General features: G+C 46.4%; 3 protein-coding genes across 3 annotated transcripts; 1 reads left to right on the forward strand and 2 right to left on the reverse strand.

The window, feature by feature from the left end:
- Positions 1-513: 513 nt before the first annotated feature.
- On the reverse strand, positions 514-1473 carry LOC133207339 (olfactory receptor 5AP2-like). Its single transcript, XM_061344141.1, has one exon. The coding sequence runs from the start codon at positions 1471-1473 to the stop codon at positions 514-516; it is 960 nt and encodes a 319-aa protein (XP_061200125.1).
- Positions 1474-5487: 4014 nt separating this feature from the next.
- Positions 5488-7516, reverse strand: LOC133207340 (olfactory receptor 5AP2-like). The gene is made up of 2 exons (XM_061344142.1): positions 7398-7516; positions 5488-6481 (listed from the first exon to the last, which is right to left on the reverse strand). The coding sequence occupies exon 2, from the start codon at positions 6463-6465 to the stop codon at positions 5488-5490; it is 978 nt and encodes a 325-aa protein (XP_061200126.1). The 5' UTR covers positions 6466-6481; positions 7398-7516.
- Positions 7517-11419: 3903 nt separating this feature from the next.
- LOC133207352 (olfactory receptor 5G3-like) lies at positions 11420-12346 on the forward strand. Its single transcript, XM_061344157.1, has one exon. It carries the CDS (start codon positions 11420-11422, stop codon positions 12344-12346), a length of 927 nt encoding a protein of 308 aa, XP_061200141.1.
- Positions 12347-12376: the final 30 nt, after the last annotated feature.

A 12376-nucleotide genomic window follows, 5' to 3' on the forward strand; every position in this document is an offset into this window, starting at 1 on the left:
CTTCCTCTCTTTGAAAGGCACAAACAAATGCAATGAATCTTTTGAAACCTTTTCTCCGACTCTTTTTCAGCAAGCAAATGTAAAACTCCACTTCCTCTTCCCTCCCACCCCAGCAGCTTTAATAAAGAGCTCACAGGTAAGAGTGAGGGATTTTATTGGAGCAGAGGGACAAGGTCAAGAATCTTGCAAGAAAAAGACATCTATATCAGTGACAAAAGTTAGGACTGAAGACAGCTGATTGGTGTTCCCTCTGAGAAAAGGAGGCCTGGGATAATTGAGGGAAATTTGTTCCTACAGGCTAGTGACTGCAAAGTGAAGTGAAGATTGAAGTTCCACTACTCTTGGTTTCCTTCAGAGGAAGGACGATGTGATTTGGGGACTCTGTTTCTTGTTCAATACTGTAATTGACTTTTGTTCAGGCACTGTGGAAGAAACTTCATTAAATCATGGGGATTACTGTAAAAATCCCTTTGGTTTGGTGCCCCATAGGCTGTCTCACTTGAGATGAACTGCTCATGTTCTGGATGGCAAAACTCTTCTATGTTGCCAGTGGATGAAGAACCTCCTCCCACAGTTCACCAGAGCCCCCTTCACCTCCTTGTTCCTCAGGCTGTAGATGAATGGGTTGAGCATGGGAGTGACTATGGCATAGAAGATGGAGGCCACCTTATCCAGGCTCCTGTGGCTAGATGGAGGTTGTAGGTACATGAAGAATGCTGACCCAAAGTACACGGAAACAGCCATCAAATGGGAGGCGCAGGTGTGGAAGGCTCTGGCCCTGCTCTGTGCTGAGCACATCCTCAGCACGGTGCGGATGATAGAGATGTAGGAGAGCAAAATGACCACGCTCGTGCCCACCTCATTGATGGTGATGAAGGCGAAGAAGACCATCTCACTGCTGTGGGTGTCAGAGCACACGAGCTTTAGTACAGGGACAACATCACAGAAGAAGTGGTCGATGCGGTTGGGACCACAGAAAGAACCTCCAAACACGCACCATGTGTAGATGATGGCACTGAAGAAGGCGAATAGGTAGGATGATGCTACCAGCTGCCAGCAGACACGGCTGGAGATGATGGTCACATAAAGCAGAGGTTGGCAGATGGCAACGTGTCGGTCATAGGCCATCATGGCCAGGAGGTGACACTCGATAGTAGCAAAGAAAGCTAGTGTGAAGAATTGCATCATGCAGGCAGTGAAAGAGATGGTTTTGTCCGCTGCTAACAGGTCTGCCAGCATCCTGGGGGAGATGACTGTGGAATAGCAGATGTCAATGAAGGCAAAATGGGTGAGGAAGAAGTACATGGGGGTGTGGAGGCTGGGAGCCTCCCGCACCAGTGTGATAATGCCGATGTTTCCCACAAAAGTGACAATGTAAGTCAATAGAAACAAGACAAAAAGAGGAGTCTGCAGCCATGGTCTGTTTGTAATTCCCAACAGGATGAATTTAATCTGTGTGTGATTTCCTCCCATGACCAGGTGTTACCTCCTGAGGCAAAAGGAAGAGAAACTTCAAACTAATCAAAAATGGATATTCAGATTTGGACCATATTTATCTTCAGTCAATGAGCACTGTAACTGCCACATTTTAGAATATTCCGGTATACTTTCTAACCAAAATTATACATATATTTTATATTTTTCAGATGAGGTATTTAGAAAAGAATAGCAAGTTCGTTGAAGAAAAAAATGGCATTTTTTTTTTCTGTTTTGGATCAATTAAAATTCTGGATTTACTCAAACACGCATGTTTTCAGGTTTAAGCAAAGATTCAGATCTGTATTCACTTTGAATTTGAAGGAAATTTGGGTCAGAAGACACCTCAGAGAAACCTCATAGGGTCTCATGTAAACGTGGAGCAAGAGAAATTCCCAGTCCCAGTGAAAGCACACCTTACACATGAATGACCTCTGGACATTTTCCCTCAGCTTTTAGTTATCATTCCAGTCACCAAATCACATTTACCGAGCTATTTGAGACCATTCACAACAAATATCATTGACATTGGTAAATTCATGATTTCTGCCTTTCTGAACTCCAGCACGCTGAAGCATCCTAAACCCATGGGCATTATGTTGTTTCCCTTAAAAAAGAGCTGATGTTATAACAGGTTGATTCCAAAGGCTGATTTGTTAGTGACCATATACTGCTGACAGTTTGAGATGTTACATTTATAACAGAATAAGATTCACTTAACTCCTGAATAAATCAGTGCCTCTTGCTTTAGCTGCCTATGTAAAATATACACAACCTGCATCAGACATTGCTCCCTCTTCTTATAAATAAAACCCCCGTTGGTAAGGCTCTTCTCAGACAGCTTTCCCAAAGATGACCCGAGGACATGCAGAAGCAAGCCCACTGCCTCAGTGCAGGTGAGGCTCTGCTTTCGGTTGGTGTTACCTCCTGTGCCTTCCTTCTGCCACCGAGTGATGGGAGCCAAGAGTTTATCCCCAGTGCAGCAGAGAACATCTACGTGCCAGCATCAGCTCTGTTAAGCACCTGATGTGAAGAGAGGGGAGCTCCTGCCAGACTCCAAGAGCCCAGCTTGTGGTGCTGGGGCTGTAAATACAGTTGCATGTGCTCTCCTGGGAGGAAGCCTCCAGGGCTGCTCATGATTTACCAGAGGAAAACAAAGCAAAGGGTGTGAAATCACCTCTGAAAGGCATTGTGGTGCTTGGGCATCTGAGAGACATGGAGTGCATGAGCCATCTCTGAAAGCAGCTACACAGCAGCAGTGATGAGCAGCTCATAGGATGCTTCTGACATACTTGGGGACCATGCAAGTGTTTTGGTCTGACCTTGGCAATGGTATAAATATGGGTTTAGAAACATTTCTCATCTTGCAGATGGTCCCCAAATGGTACATGGAGCACAAGTGACTCCTTCTCTAGAGCTGCTAATGTTCCTGTATGGACACTTGAGAACCTAGTTTTCCATCACCAGTGGGGTTATCCACATGTAGTGCCTGGATGTCTAACAGCTGAGCTGGTGACTCTGGCTTCCATTGTATTCAAGGGTGAGAAATGGGCATTTTCACAGTGTGATGAATTGTCCCAGCTTTAACTGATAGGCTCTTAATCCCCCTGACCATCCCCACCTGGTGTACAATCCCCACCCTTTGCTTTTTTGTCCCCCATTTCTATCAAAGCTCAGGGAGGTTGAGGTTTTTTAGAGGAGTTTTGTTTTCCAGTTTAGCTGGAGTTTTGCACATCTTTGCAATTCTTTGATGGTGATTTTGGCTTTCTTGTTTATCTTCTTAGCAAGTTTTGGACCTGTTCCTGAACAAGGGATTGACTTGACCTCACTAAGCATGGTCCTGGATCTGCCTCATAATCACCTGCTTGTCTGAGGGTCTGTAATCTTGGCTGTATTTATGCCAGGTCTTCTGTTCTTGCTCTCCTTCTCTTGCTCAGGTACTGTGGGATGGGCCCTGCCAAACCACTGTGTTATCCTTTGGCTCTGTTTGTAGAGCTTCAGAAGTCAAACCCCTGTGACAGTCCATAGGCTCCTGCAGAGCAGAACCCATCACCCTCTGCACCCAACAGCCCAGCCAGTGCTCACTGCTCTGGCAGTCCCTCTCCACCCAGAACATGTCCCTGTATGGGCAAATTAGGAGATAGTTTCTTAATGATTCAAGTAGAGTAACAAATTGATCCTTACATTCAAGCATTAATATCTTTTCCTTAGTGCCTTCTCCAAGTATAACATTAGACTTTCATTCTTCAGTAGTTTGGCAACACTTTGGTTTGGAAGTAGCTTTGGCACAATGTTTGTTTGCTGGTTTTGTGACAGAGGACACCAGAGCTTCACTGACATAAAGGGCTTTGGCTTCCCCAGCCTCTTCCTTAGGCTTGGTTTGGAACCATTTCTAAGTCTTGCTTTCTTCCTACGACTGGTTTGTGCAGCAAGACCACAGACCATCTGATTTATCTACACTCTTATTGCCCTTAGTGGTTTGGTTTCCCCTCTGTCTTGGTCTTTTCAGATGTACACGACATTATCACCAGGCTCCTTCCTAGCCCTATCAAAAATAACTTCCAAAGCTGTCAGCATCTCCAGGTGATAGCTTAAAACCTACATTATGGCCTCTTTTTATTTTCAGGAGTTTTTTCCTTTTCTAGTGAAGCACAGGAATTATAATTGTATTATTTAATGAAGTAGATTATTTTAAGATGAAAGATGTATTTCTCTCATTTATGTTAGGCCCTGCTTTGTAATTTTGGTCAGCTTTCTTATCTAACTGACAAAGCTAGATAACTTATCTAAAGAGTCTAGATATTTTTATATAGGTTCTATATATTTAAGAAGACAGTCTTAAATGGTCATGTCTATTTGGTCCATATACTGAACAACAAAGGTCTCTGTGCTGCCAATCTCTTTAGCAATTAATTATACTGATTCTGGCTGGCTCATTCACAAGTACTGAAGCCACTTTCCCCAGACCTAAGACAACATCTCCCATCCAGATGCTGTTTGACACAGCACCCACTGTTCACCACCCATATACTTTACAAATATATTAATTTCCAGTAACAACAGGTAAGAGAAAGATTTTCCCACACCAGTGTGTTTGGCTTCTTTGAGAGCGGGGCAGCTCTCAGTTACCATTGATTCTGTGTGCAGAATACTCTTTCATCTATGAAAACTAGCCACATTCATAACTTCTATGAGAAATCCACAATTTGGTTTCCTGGTGTGCTTATGCATGATCTGTGCATGGACTTGGGATGTGGGTGCTTATCTCCAGCTGGAATTCCATTTATCTCACCATCTAAGTAAATGGCACTTCAGATGAATGTAAAACACCACGTAAAATGAGTGGGAGGAGCCCTTGATGTGCCCAAATTGTCCTCAGCACTGGGTGGTCTCAGCACAGTTCATCCTCCTGTATTATGAATTATATTATCTACAGTTTCTTCCTTTAAGTGAAATCTCCTGTGAAGCTGCAGCCTGAAGAGGGATTCCCCTTGACATTCAAAGGTGCAGCTTGAGACCTTGATTCCCACCAGCTTCTTCTCTTTGAAAGGCACAAACAAATGCAGTGAATCTTTTGAAACCTTTTCTCTGACTCTTTTTCAGCAAGCAAATGTAAAACTGCACTTCCTCTTCCCTCCCACCCCAGCAGCTTTAATAAAGAGCTCACAGGTAAGAGTGAGGGATTTTATTGGAGCTGAGGATCAAGGTCAAGAATCTTGCAAGAAAAAGACATCTTTATCAGTGAGCAAGGCTATAAGTGGATAAAGCTGATTGGTGTTTCCTGTGAGGAAGAGAGGCCTGGGATAATTGAGGGTGATTTCTACCTAAAGGCTGGTGACTGAGAAGTGAATTGAAATTTGAGGCTTAGTCTCCTCTTGGTTTTCTTGCAAGAATGGTGTGATTTGGGGGTCTGTTTCTCATTCAATACTGTCATTGACTTTTGCACAGGAACTCTCGGAGAACCTACATGGGCGTTATTGGAAAAAACATTTTAGTGTACCATAGGCTTTCTCAGTTGACGTGAACTGTGCATGTGCTAGATGATAGAACTTTCTTATGTTGCCAGTGGTTGAAGAACCTGCTCCTGCACTTGACCAGAGCCCCCTTCACCTCCTTGTTCCTCAGGCTGTAGATGAATGGGTTGAGCATGGGTGTGATGACGGTATAGATGATGGAGACCACCTTATCCAGGCTCCTGTGGCTAGATGGAGGTTGTAGGTACATGAAGAACTTTGTACCAAAGAAGGAGGCAACAGCCATCAAATGGGAGATGCAGGTGTGGAAGGCTCTGGCCCTGCTCTGTGCTGAGCACATCCTCAGCACTGTGCAGAGGATAGAGATGTAGGAGAGCAAAATGATCATGCTAGTGCCCACCTCATTGATGGTGATAAAAGCAAATATGACCATCTCATTGGTGTGGGTGTCAGAGCACATGAGCTTTAGCACAGGGACTTCGTCACAGAAGAAGTGGTCAATGCGGTTGGGACCACAGAAGGAACCTCCAAAGGTGCACCATGTGTAGATGATGGCACTGAGGAAGGCGAATAGGAAGGATGCTGCTATCAGCTGCCAGCAGATGCGTCTGGAGATGATGGTCACATAAAGCAGGGGGTGGCAGATGGCAACGTGCCGGTCATAGGCCATCATGGCCAGCAGGTGACACTCAATAGTACTAAAAAATGCAAAGGTGAAGAATTGAATCATACAGGCGGTGAAAGAAATGGTTTTGTCCTCTGCTAACAGGTCTGCCAGCATCCTGGGGGAGATGACTGTGGAATAGCAGATGTCAGTGAAAGCAAAATGGGTGAGAAAGAAGTACATGGGGGTGTGGAGGCTGGGAGACACCCGAACCAAGATGATAATGCCGAAGTTCCCCACCTGAGTGACAATGTAAATCAATAGAAACAAGACAAAAAGAGGAGTCTGTGCACATGGGCTGTCTGTAATTCCCAACAGGATGAATTTAATCTGTGTGAGATTTCCTCCCATGACCAGGTGTTACCTGCTGAGGGAAAAGGAAGAGAAACATCAAACTGGTAAAAAATAGAGATTCAGATCTGGACCACATCTACCTCCAATCAATGACCACTCTACCTGCCACATTTTACATTATTCCGATATATTTTCCAACCAAAATTATATATATATAATGTTTTTCAGATGAGGTAATCGAAAAGAACAGGTAGTTTGTTGGAGCAGGAAATGGCATTTTTATTTTTCTATGCTGGGACAATTAAAGCTATGGATTCAGACAAGCACGTGTGTTTTCAGGTCTAGCAAAGAATCAGATCTTTATCAATTTGAATTTGAAGGAAATTTTTGTCAGAAGACACCTCAGAGGATCCTCATAGCATTACACATAAACATGAAGCAAGAGAATTTCCCAGTCTCAGTGAAAGCCCGGCTTACACATGCATGACCTCCAGACAGTTTCCTTTGGCTTTTGATTATCCTTCCTGTCACCAAATCACATTTACCAAACTATTCGAGATCATTTGCAACAAATAACATTGACTTTGTTAAATTCATGATTTATACCTTCCTGAGCTCCAGCACATAAAGCATCCTAAACCTATGGGCATTCAGTTTCTTGCTTTAAAAAGGAGTTGATATTATAACAGGCGGATTCTAAAGGCTGATTTGTTACTGACTATATTCTGATGACAATCTGAACTGTTGTATTTCTGTATAACAGAATAAATCCATCCTTGTTTAACTCTTGAATAAATCAATGTATCAGGTTTAAGCTGCCTATGTAAAAGAAACACAAACTGCATCAGACATTGCTCCATATTGTTATAAAGAAAACCCATGTTGGCAAGGCTGTTTTCTGACACACCTTTACCAAATATTACATGAGGACATGCAGAGCAAGCCCACTGCCTAAGGGCTGGTGAGGCTCTGCTGTTTGTTGGTGTTACCTCCTGTGCCTTCCCTCTGCCACCGAGTGATGGGAGCCAAGGGTTTATCCCCAGTGCAGCAGAGAACTTCTACGTGCCAGCATCAGCTCTGTTAAGCACCTGATGTGAAGAGAGGGGAGCTCCTGCCAGACTCCAAGAGCCCAGCTTGTGGTGCTGGGGCTGTAAATACAGTTGCATGTGCTCTCCTGGGAGGAAGCCTCCAGGGCTGCTCATGATTTACCAGAGGGAAACAAAGAGAAGGAAAAGCAAAGGGTGAGAAATCACCTCTGAAAGGCATTGTGGTGCTTGGGCATCTGAAAGACATGGTGTGGATGAGCCAAACCTGAGCACAGCTGCACAGCAACAGTTATGGGCAGCTCATAGGATGCTTCTAGCATACTTGTGGACCATGCAAATGTTTTGGTCTGAATATGCTAACACAATGCTAATGGGTTTAGAGACATTCCAGATTTTGCACATGGTCCTCAAATGGGACATGAAGAACAAGTAACTCCATCTCTGCAGCTGCTTATGTCTCTCTGTGAACACTTGAGAGCCCAATTTTCCATCCCCAGTGGGATTATCCACATGTAGTGCCAGGAATTCCAGCAGCTGAGCTGGTGCCTCTGGACTTTCACTGTATTCAAGGGTGAAAAACAGGCATTTTGAAGCAGGGAGGAATTGTCCCAGGATGAACTAATAGGCCTTCATCCCCCTGAGCAGCCTCAGCTGGGGCTCCCTCCCCACCCTCTTCCTATTTTTCCCCCATCTCTATTTAAGCTCAGAACAGGTAGGTTGAGCTTTACTAGAGGAGCTCTGGTTTCCAGTTTAGTAGGAGCTCAGCACACCTATGGAATATTTTGGTGGTCAGCTAGGATTTCTCATATATCTTCCTAGCAAATTTTTCACCTGATCCTGCAGAAGGGATTGACTTGACCTGACTTGGCTTGGTCTTGAGTCTGCCTCCTCATCACCAACTTTCCTGATGCTCTGGAGCTTTGGTTGCACTTGGCCCAGGTCTCTGTTCCTGCCCTACTTCTCTTGCTCAGGTACTGTGGGATGGTCTGTGCACATTCGTGTGCTCTCCTTTGGCTCTCTTTGTAGAGATTCAAGAGACAAACCACTGTGTCACTCTCCAGGCTCCTGCAAACTAAATTCCATCACCCTCTGCACCCAACAGCCCAGCCAGTGCTCACTGCTCTGGCAGTCCTTCTCCATCCAGAACATGTCCCTACATGGGCAAATTAGGAGAAAGACTTCTCAATGATGGAAGTAGATTAATAAATTGATTCTTACATTCAAGTGTTATTATCTTATCATTAGTGCCTACTTCTTTACCAAGTACAGCATTAGACTTTTAGTCATCAGTAGATTGACAACACTTTGGTTTGGAAGTAGCTTTGGCACAATGTTTATCTGCTGGTTTTGTCACAGTGGACACCAGAGCTTCACTGACACCAGAGCTTCACTGACACCAGGGACTTTGGTTTCCCCAACCTCTTCCTTAGGCATCCAGGCCTGGTTTAGAATCACTTTTAAGTCTTGCTTTCTTCCTACGACGGGTGTGTGCAACAAGATCACAGACAATCTGAGTTATCTACACTCTTTTATTGCCTTTAGTGTTTTTTTCCCCTCTGTCTTGGTCTTTTCAGATATACCCTTGACACGGCTCTGGAATGGATTGGAACACCAAATGATGCCCAGATTGTGGCAGTGTGCACTACGGGGGGATCAGGCTGATCTCTAGTGGGAATCTGTGTGACATGCACAGGGTGCCCAGAGAAGCTGTGGCTGCCCCATCCCTGGCAGTGCTCAAGGCCAGGTTGGACACAGGGGCTTGGAGCAAGCTGCTCCAGTGGAGGGTGGCAGGGCTTGAACCTGGAGGAGATTTAAGCTCCTTTCCAACACAAATCTTTCTGGGATGCTGTGATGGGCTTGGGAGCATCCATCAGAGCCACCAGCAACAGGGACAACCCAAAGCATCCCTTCAGAAGGGCCCTTTCCCCCATTGCTGCCTATTTCACTCCTTTACCACACTCCTCATCTGTTCCTCCCCATCTCCTTCCTTCCACTTTTGGGCAGTGCTCCCTCAGGCTCTCCGTTGTCTCTTGTGCTTCCAGCATGATGGGTGGAAGAAGGTGAATGGCATCATTGAGGAGAGCTCAAGGACTGGGGCTGCCTCAGTCCCCAGAGATTTTAAGAACCAAATTCCCCAGGAAGCCATCTCCAGGCAGAGGAAGGACAGGACGGTGACCATGAGGAGCCAGTATGGATGTACCAAGGCCAGGTCATGCCTGACCAACCCGAGTGTTTTGGGTGATGTGAGCATTGATGTTTGCATGGACAAGAAGTAGAGGACAGCATTTATCTCACCATTAGCAAGGTCACCACGATCTTCTGTTGGGTCTTTGCAGCCAAACTTGTGAGCTATGGCTTGAGTACAAGGAATTGAAGATGGGTGGAAAGCTGGTTCATTGTACACGGTTCCTGACACTGCTGATGGACCCTGGCACCAGCTCCCATCAGCAAGGTCCCCCTCGCCTCCCTGCCATAATAATGTCAAACATGGCCCCTATGAAGCTGTAGCTGCCTCAGAAATGCTCCAAAAGTGGATGTGAAAGGTGGGGTTGTTCTGTGGTTTGCTCTAAGGGAGCCCAAAGCCCTGTTGCTTGCTCAAGCTGAGGTCATCTCCTTTGGGTACACTTCTCCAAACCAGGCAGTACAGAGAAGAGATAATGACCTGCTGTGGGCTTTGTCACCCTCCTGGGGCCCAAAGAGATTCAGTCCCCACATCCCCACATCACTTGAAATAGGAAGGGGGTTTGCTGATGCTGGTTCATTCCCAGGCTCCCTGCACAGCTCCAAGCACGTTCATCTTCACATCCCTCTCCGAGCGCATCAGGAGGACAGCAGAGACAGAGCTGAGATGTAAGTGAGGGGCAGCATCTTTCAGCCCATCATTCTCCTGTGTTCTCTCTTGCCAACTAGCAGCAGCTCCTGTCTTCATCTCCTGCCCTATTGCAGGGGCCTGGGTTCCATTTCTTGATGATGCTCTGGGCTTCCCAGGGAGCTGCTTCTGCTGTGTCCTCCCCATGCTGCTGCTGAGAAGGCAGGTTTGGACATCATCTTGGTGGAGGACACCCTCAGGAGGCTTCCTCTCCTCTGAGCACAAAGGTTTCCTGGATGAGGACCGAAAGCTTTCCTGTACAGGATAACTAGGGTGCTCCCCATTGCTGAGATGAAGCAGGTCCAAAAGATGATTTTTTTCCCCAAAAAACGTGTTCAAGAAGAGATTGCTGAACTCTGGAGATTGTCCATTTCTATTGGAGACTCATGGAACAGGTTAAATAACCATGAAAAGGTTTTTACATCTGAAAGAGTGTGTCAGGAGGGATGGGAAACCAATATTAACCATTGTGTCAGGTTGCATAGGATCGTTGTTTTGGAAGAGACCTCAAATCTCACCCAGTTGCAACCCCCTGTGTTGGGCAGGGACACCTTCCACTAGAGCAGGTTGCCCTGTCCAACCTGCACTTTCCATAGGTCAGGGATTTGTTCCAGTTAAGAGAGGGATGGAGCGTGTGGCTGAGAAATGTCCATGAGAGGATGAAGGATCAGCTCTGCACTGTGGAAGCACCACGTTTCTCTGTGTTCCAGGTTGAGCCACATGGACTCCAAGCCCCAGGCTCAGCACTAACATAGGCGATGAAGTGCAACACTAGGGTAAAGGTATTCAGGTGAGCAACCTACCAACTGCTTTCCACAGAGGTCATTGCTCAACATCTCAAGGTGAGCCAGAGGAGCACACACCACGTTGTGCCATGGTGTTTAACTGCTTCAGCACCCCTTTGTTCTACCTGTGCTGGCACAGGACTGTCCCCAACCTGTTCCTCATTGATCTGTGCCTGAACTCTCCCTTTCCATCCTGCAGGACTGTCTCTGAGCAGCTCCCACCACACAGAGGCTTTTCCACCTGGGACAGCACTGCCTCTTGGAGAAGAAACCTCCAGCCAGGAGCTCACACAGAAAGCACCATCCAGCCCATGGCACAAAGCAATTGCACCCAAGCGACCAAGTTCAGCCTGGTGGGGTTCACAGAGGACCCGGTGACTCAGGTCTACTTGTTCCTGCTCTTCCTGCTCACCTACCTTGTCACCATCGTGGGCAACCTGGGCATCCTCATCTTAATCAGGGCCAGCCCCCACCTCCATTCTCCCATGTATTATTTCCTGGGCAACCTGGCCTTTGTAGACCTCTGTTGTTCTACAATCGTCAGCCCCAAGATGTTGGTTGACTTGATGTCACAGAAGAAGAGCATTGCTTATGCTGGATGCGTGGCTCAGGTCTTCCTCTTTGATCTCTTTGGGGTAACTGAATGCTTCCTGCTGGCTATGATGGCCTATGACCGTTACGTGGCCATTTGCCATCCCCTGCTGTACCCCCTTGTCATGTCCCCAAAGTGCTGTTTCCAGCTGGTGACTGGCTCGTACCTCGTGGGGCTGACCAATGGTTTGGGACAGACCATCAGCATGTCCACCCTGTCCTTCTGCAGCTCCAGCACCATCGACCTCTTCTTCTGTGACATTTCCCCTCTCATCTCACTCTCCACCTCTGACACCACCCTCAGCCACATCATCCTGACCACAGCTGCCTCTCTCTTTGGTGTGTCCAGCAGCCTGGTTATCTTTCTCTCCTACGTGGCCATCATCGCCACCATCCTGAGCATCAATTCAGCCGAGGGCAAGCGCAAAGCCTTCTCCACCTGCACCTCCCACCTCACCACTGTCAGCATCTTCTATGGGGCATGCTTTTTTATGTATTTATTCCCCAGCTCAAGCAGCTCAAGAGGAGCAGATAAATGGGCTGTGGTGCTCTACACTGTGGTGACTCCCATGCTGAACCCCTTGATCTACAGCCTGAGGAATAGGGATGTGAAGGAGGCTCTGAGGAGACTCTTGAAAATAAAATGATCTTGAATGTTTTAAGTTTAGGGCCAGGTA

This window comes from Neopsephotus bourkii, unplaced genomic scaffold (genome assembly GCF_033783945.1).
Source record: "Neopsephotus bourkii isolate Nb327-2 ecotype Australia unplaced genomic scaffold, CSIRO-AGI_Nbou_v1 NB_1869, whole genome shotgun sequence".
NCBI classification, from domain to species: domain Eukaryota; kingdom Metazoa; phylum Chordata; class Aves; order Psittaciformes; family Psittacidae; genus Neopsephotus; species Neopsephotus bourkii.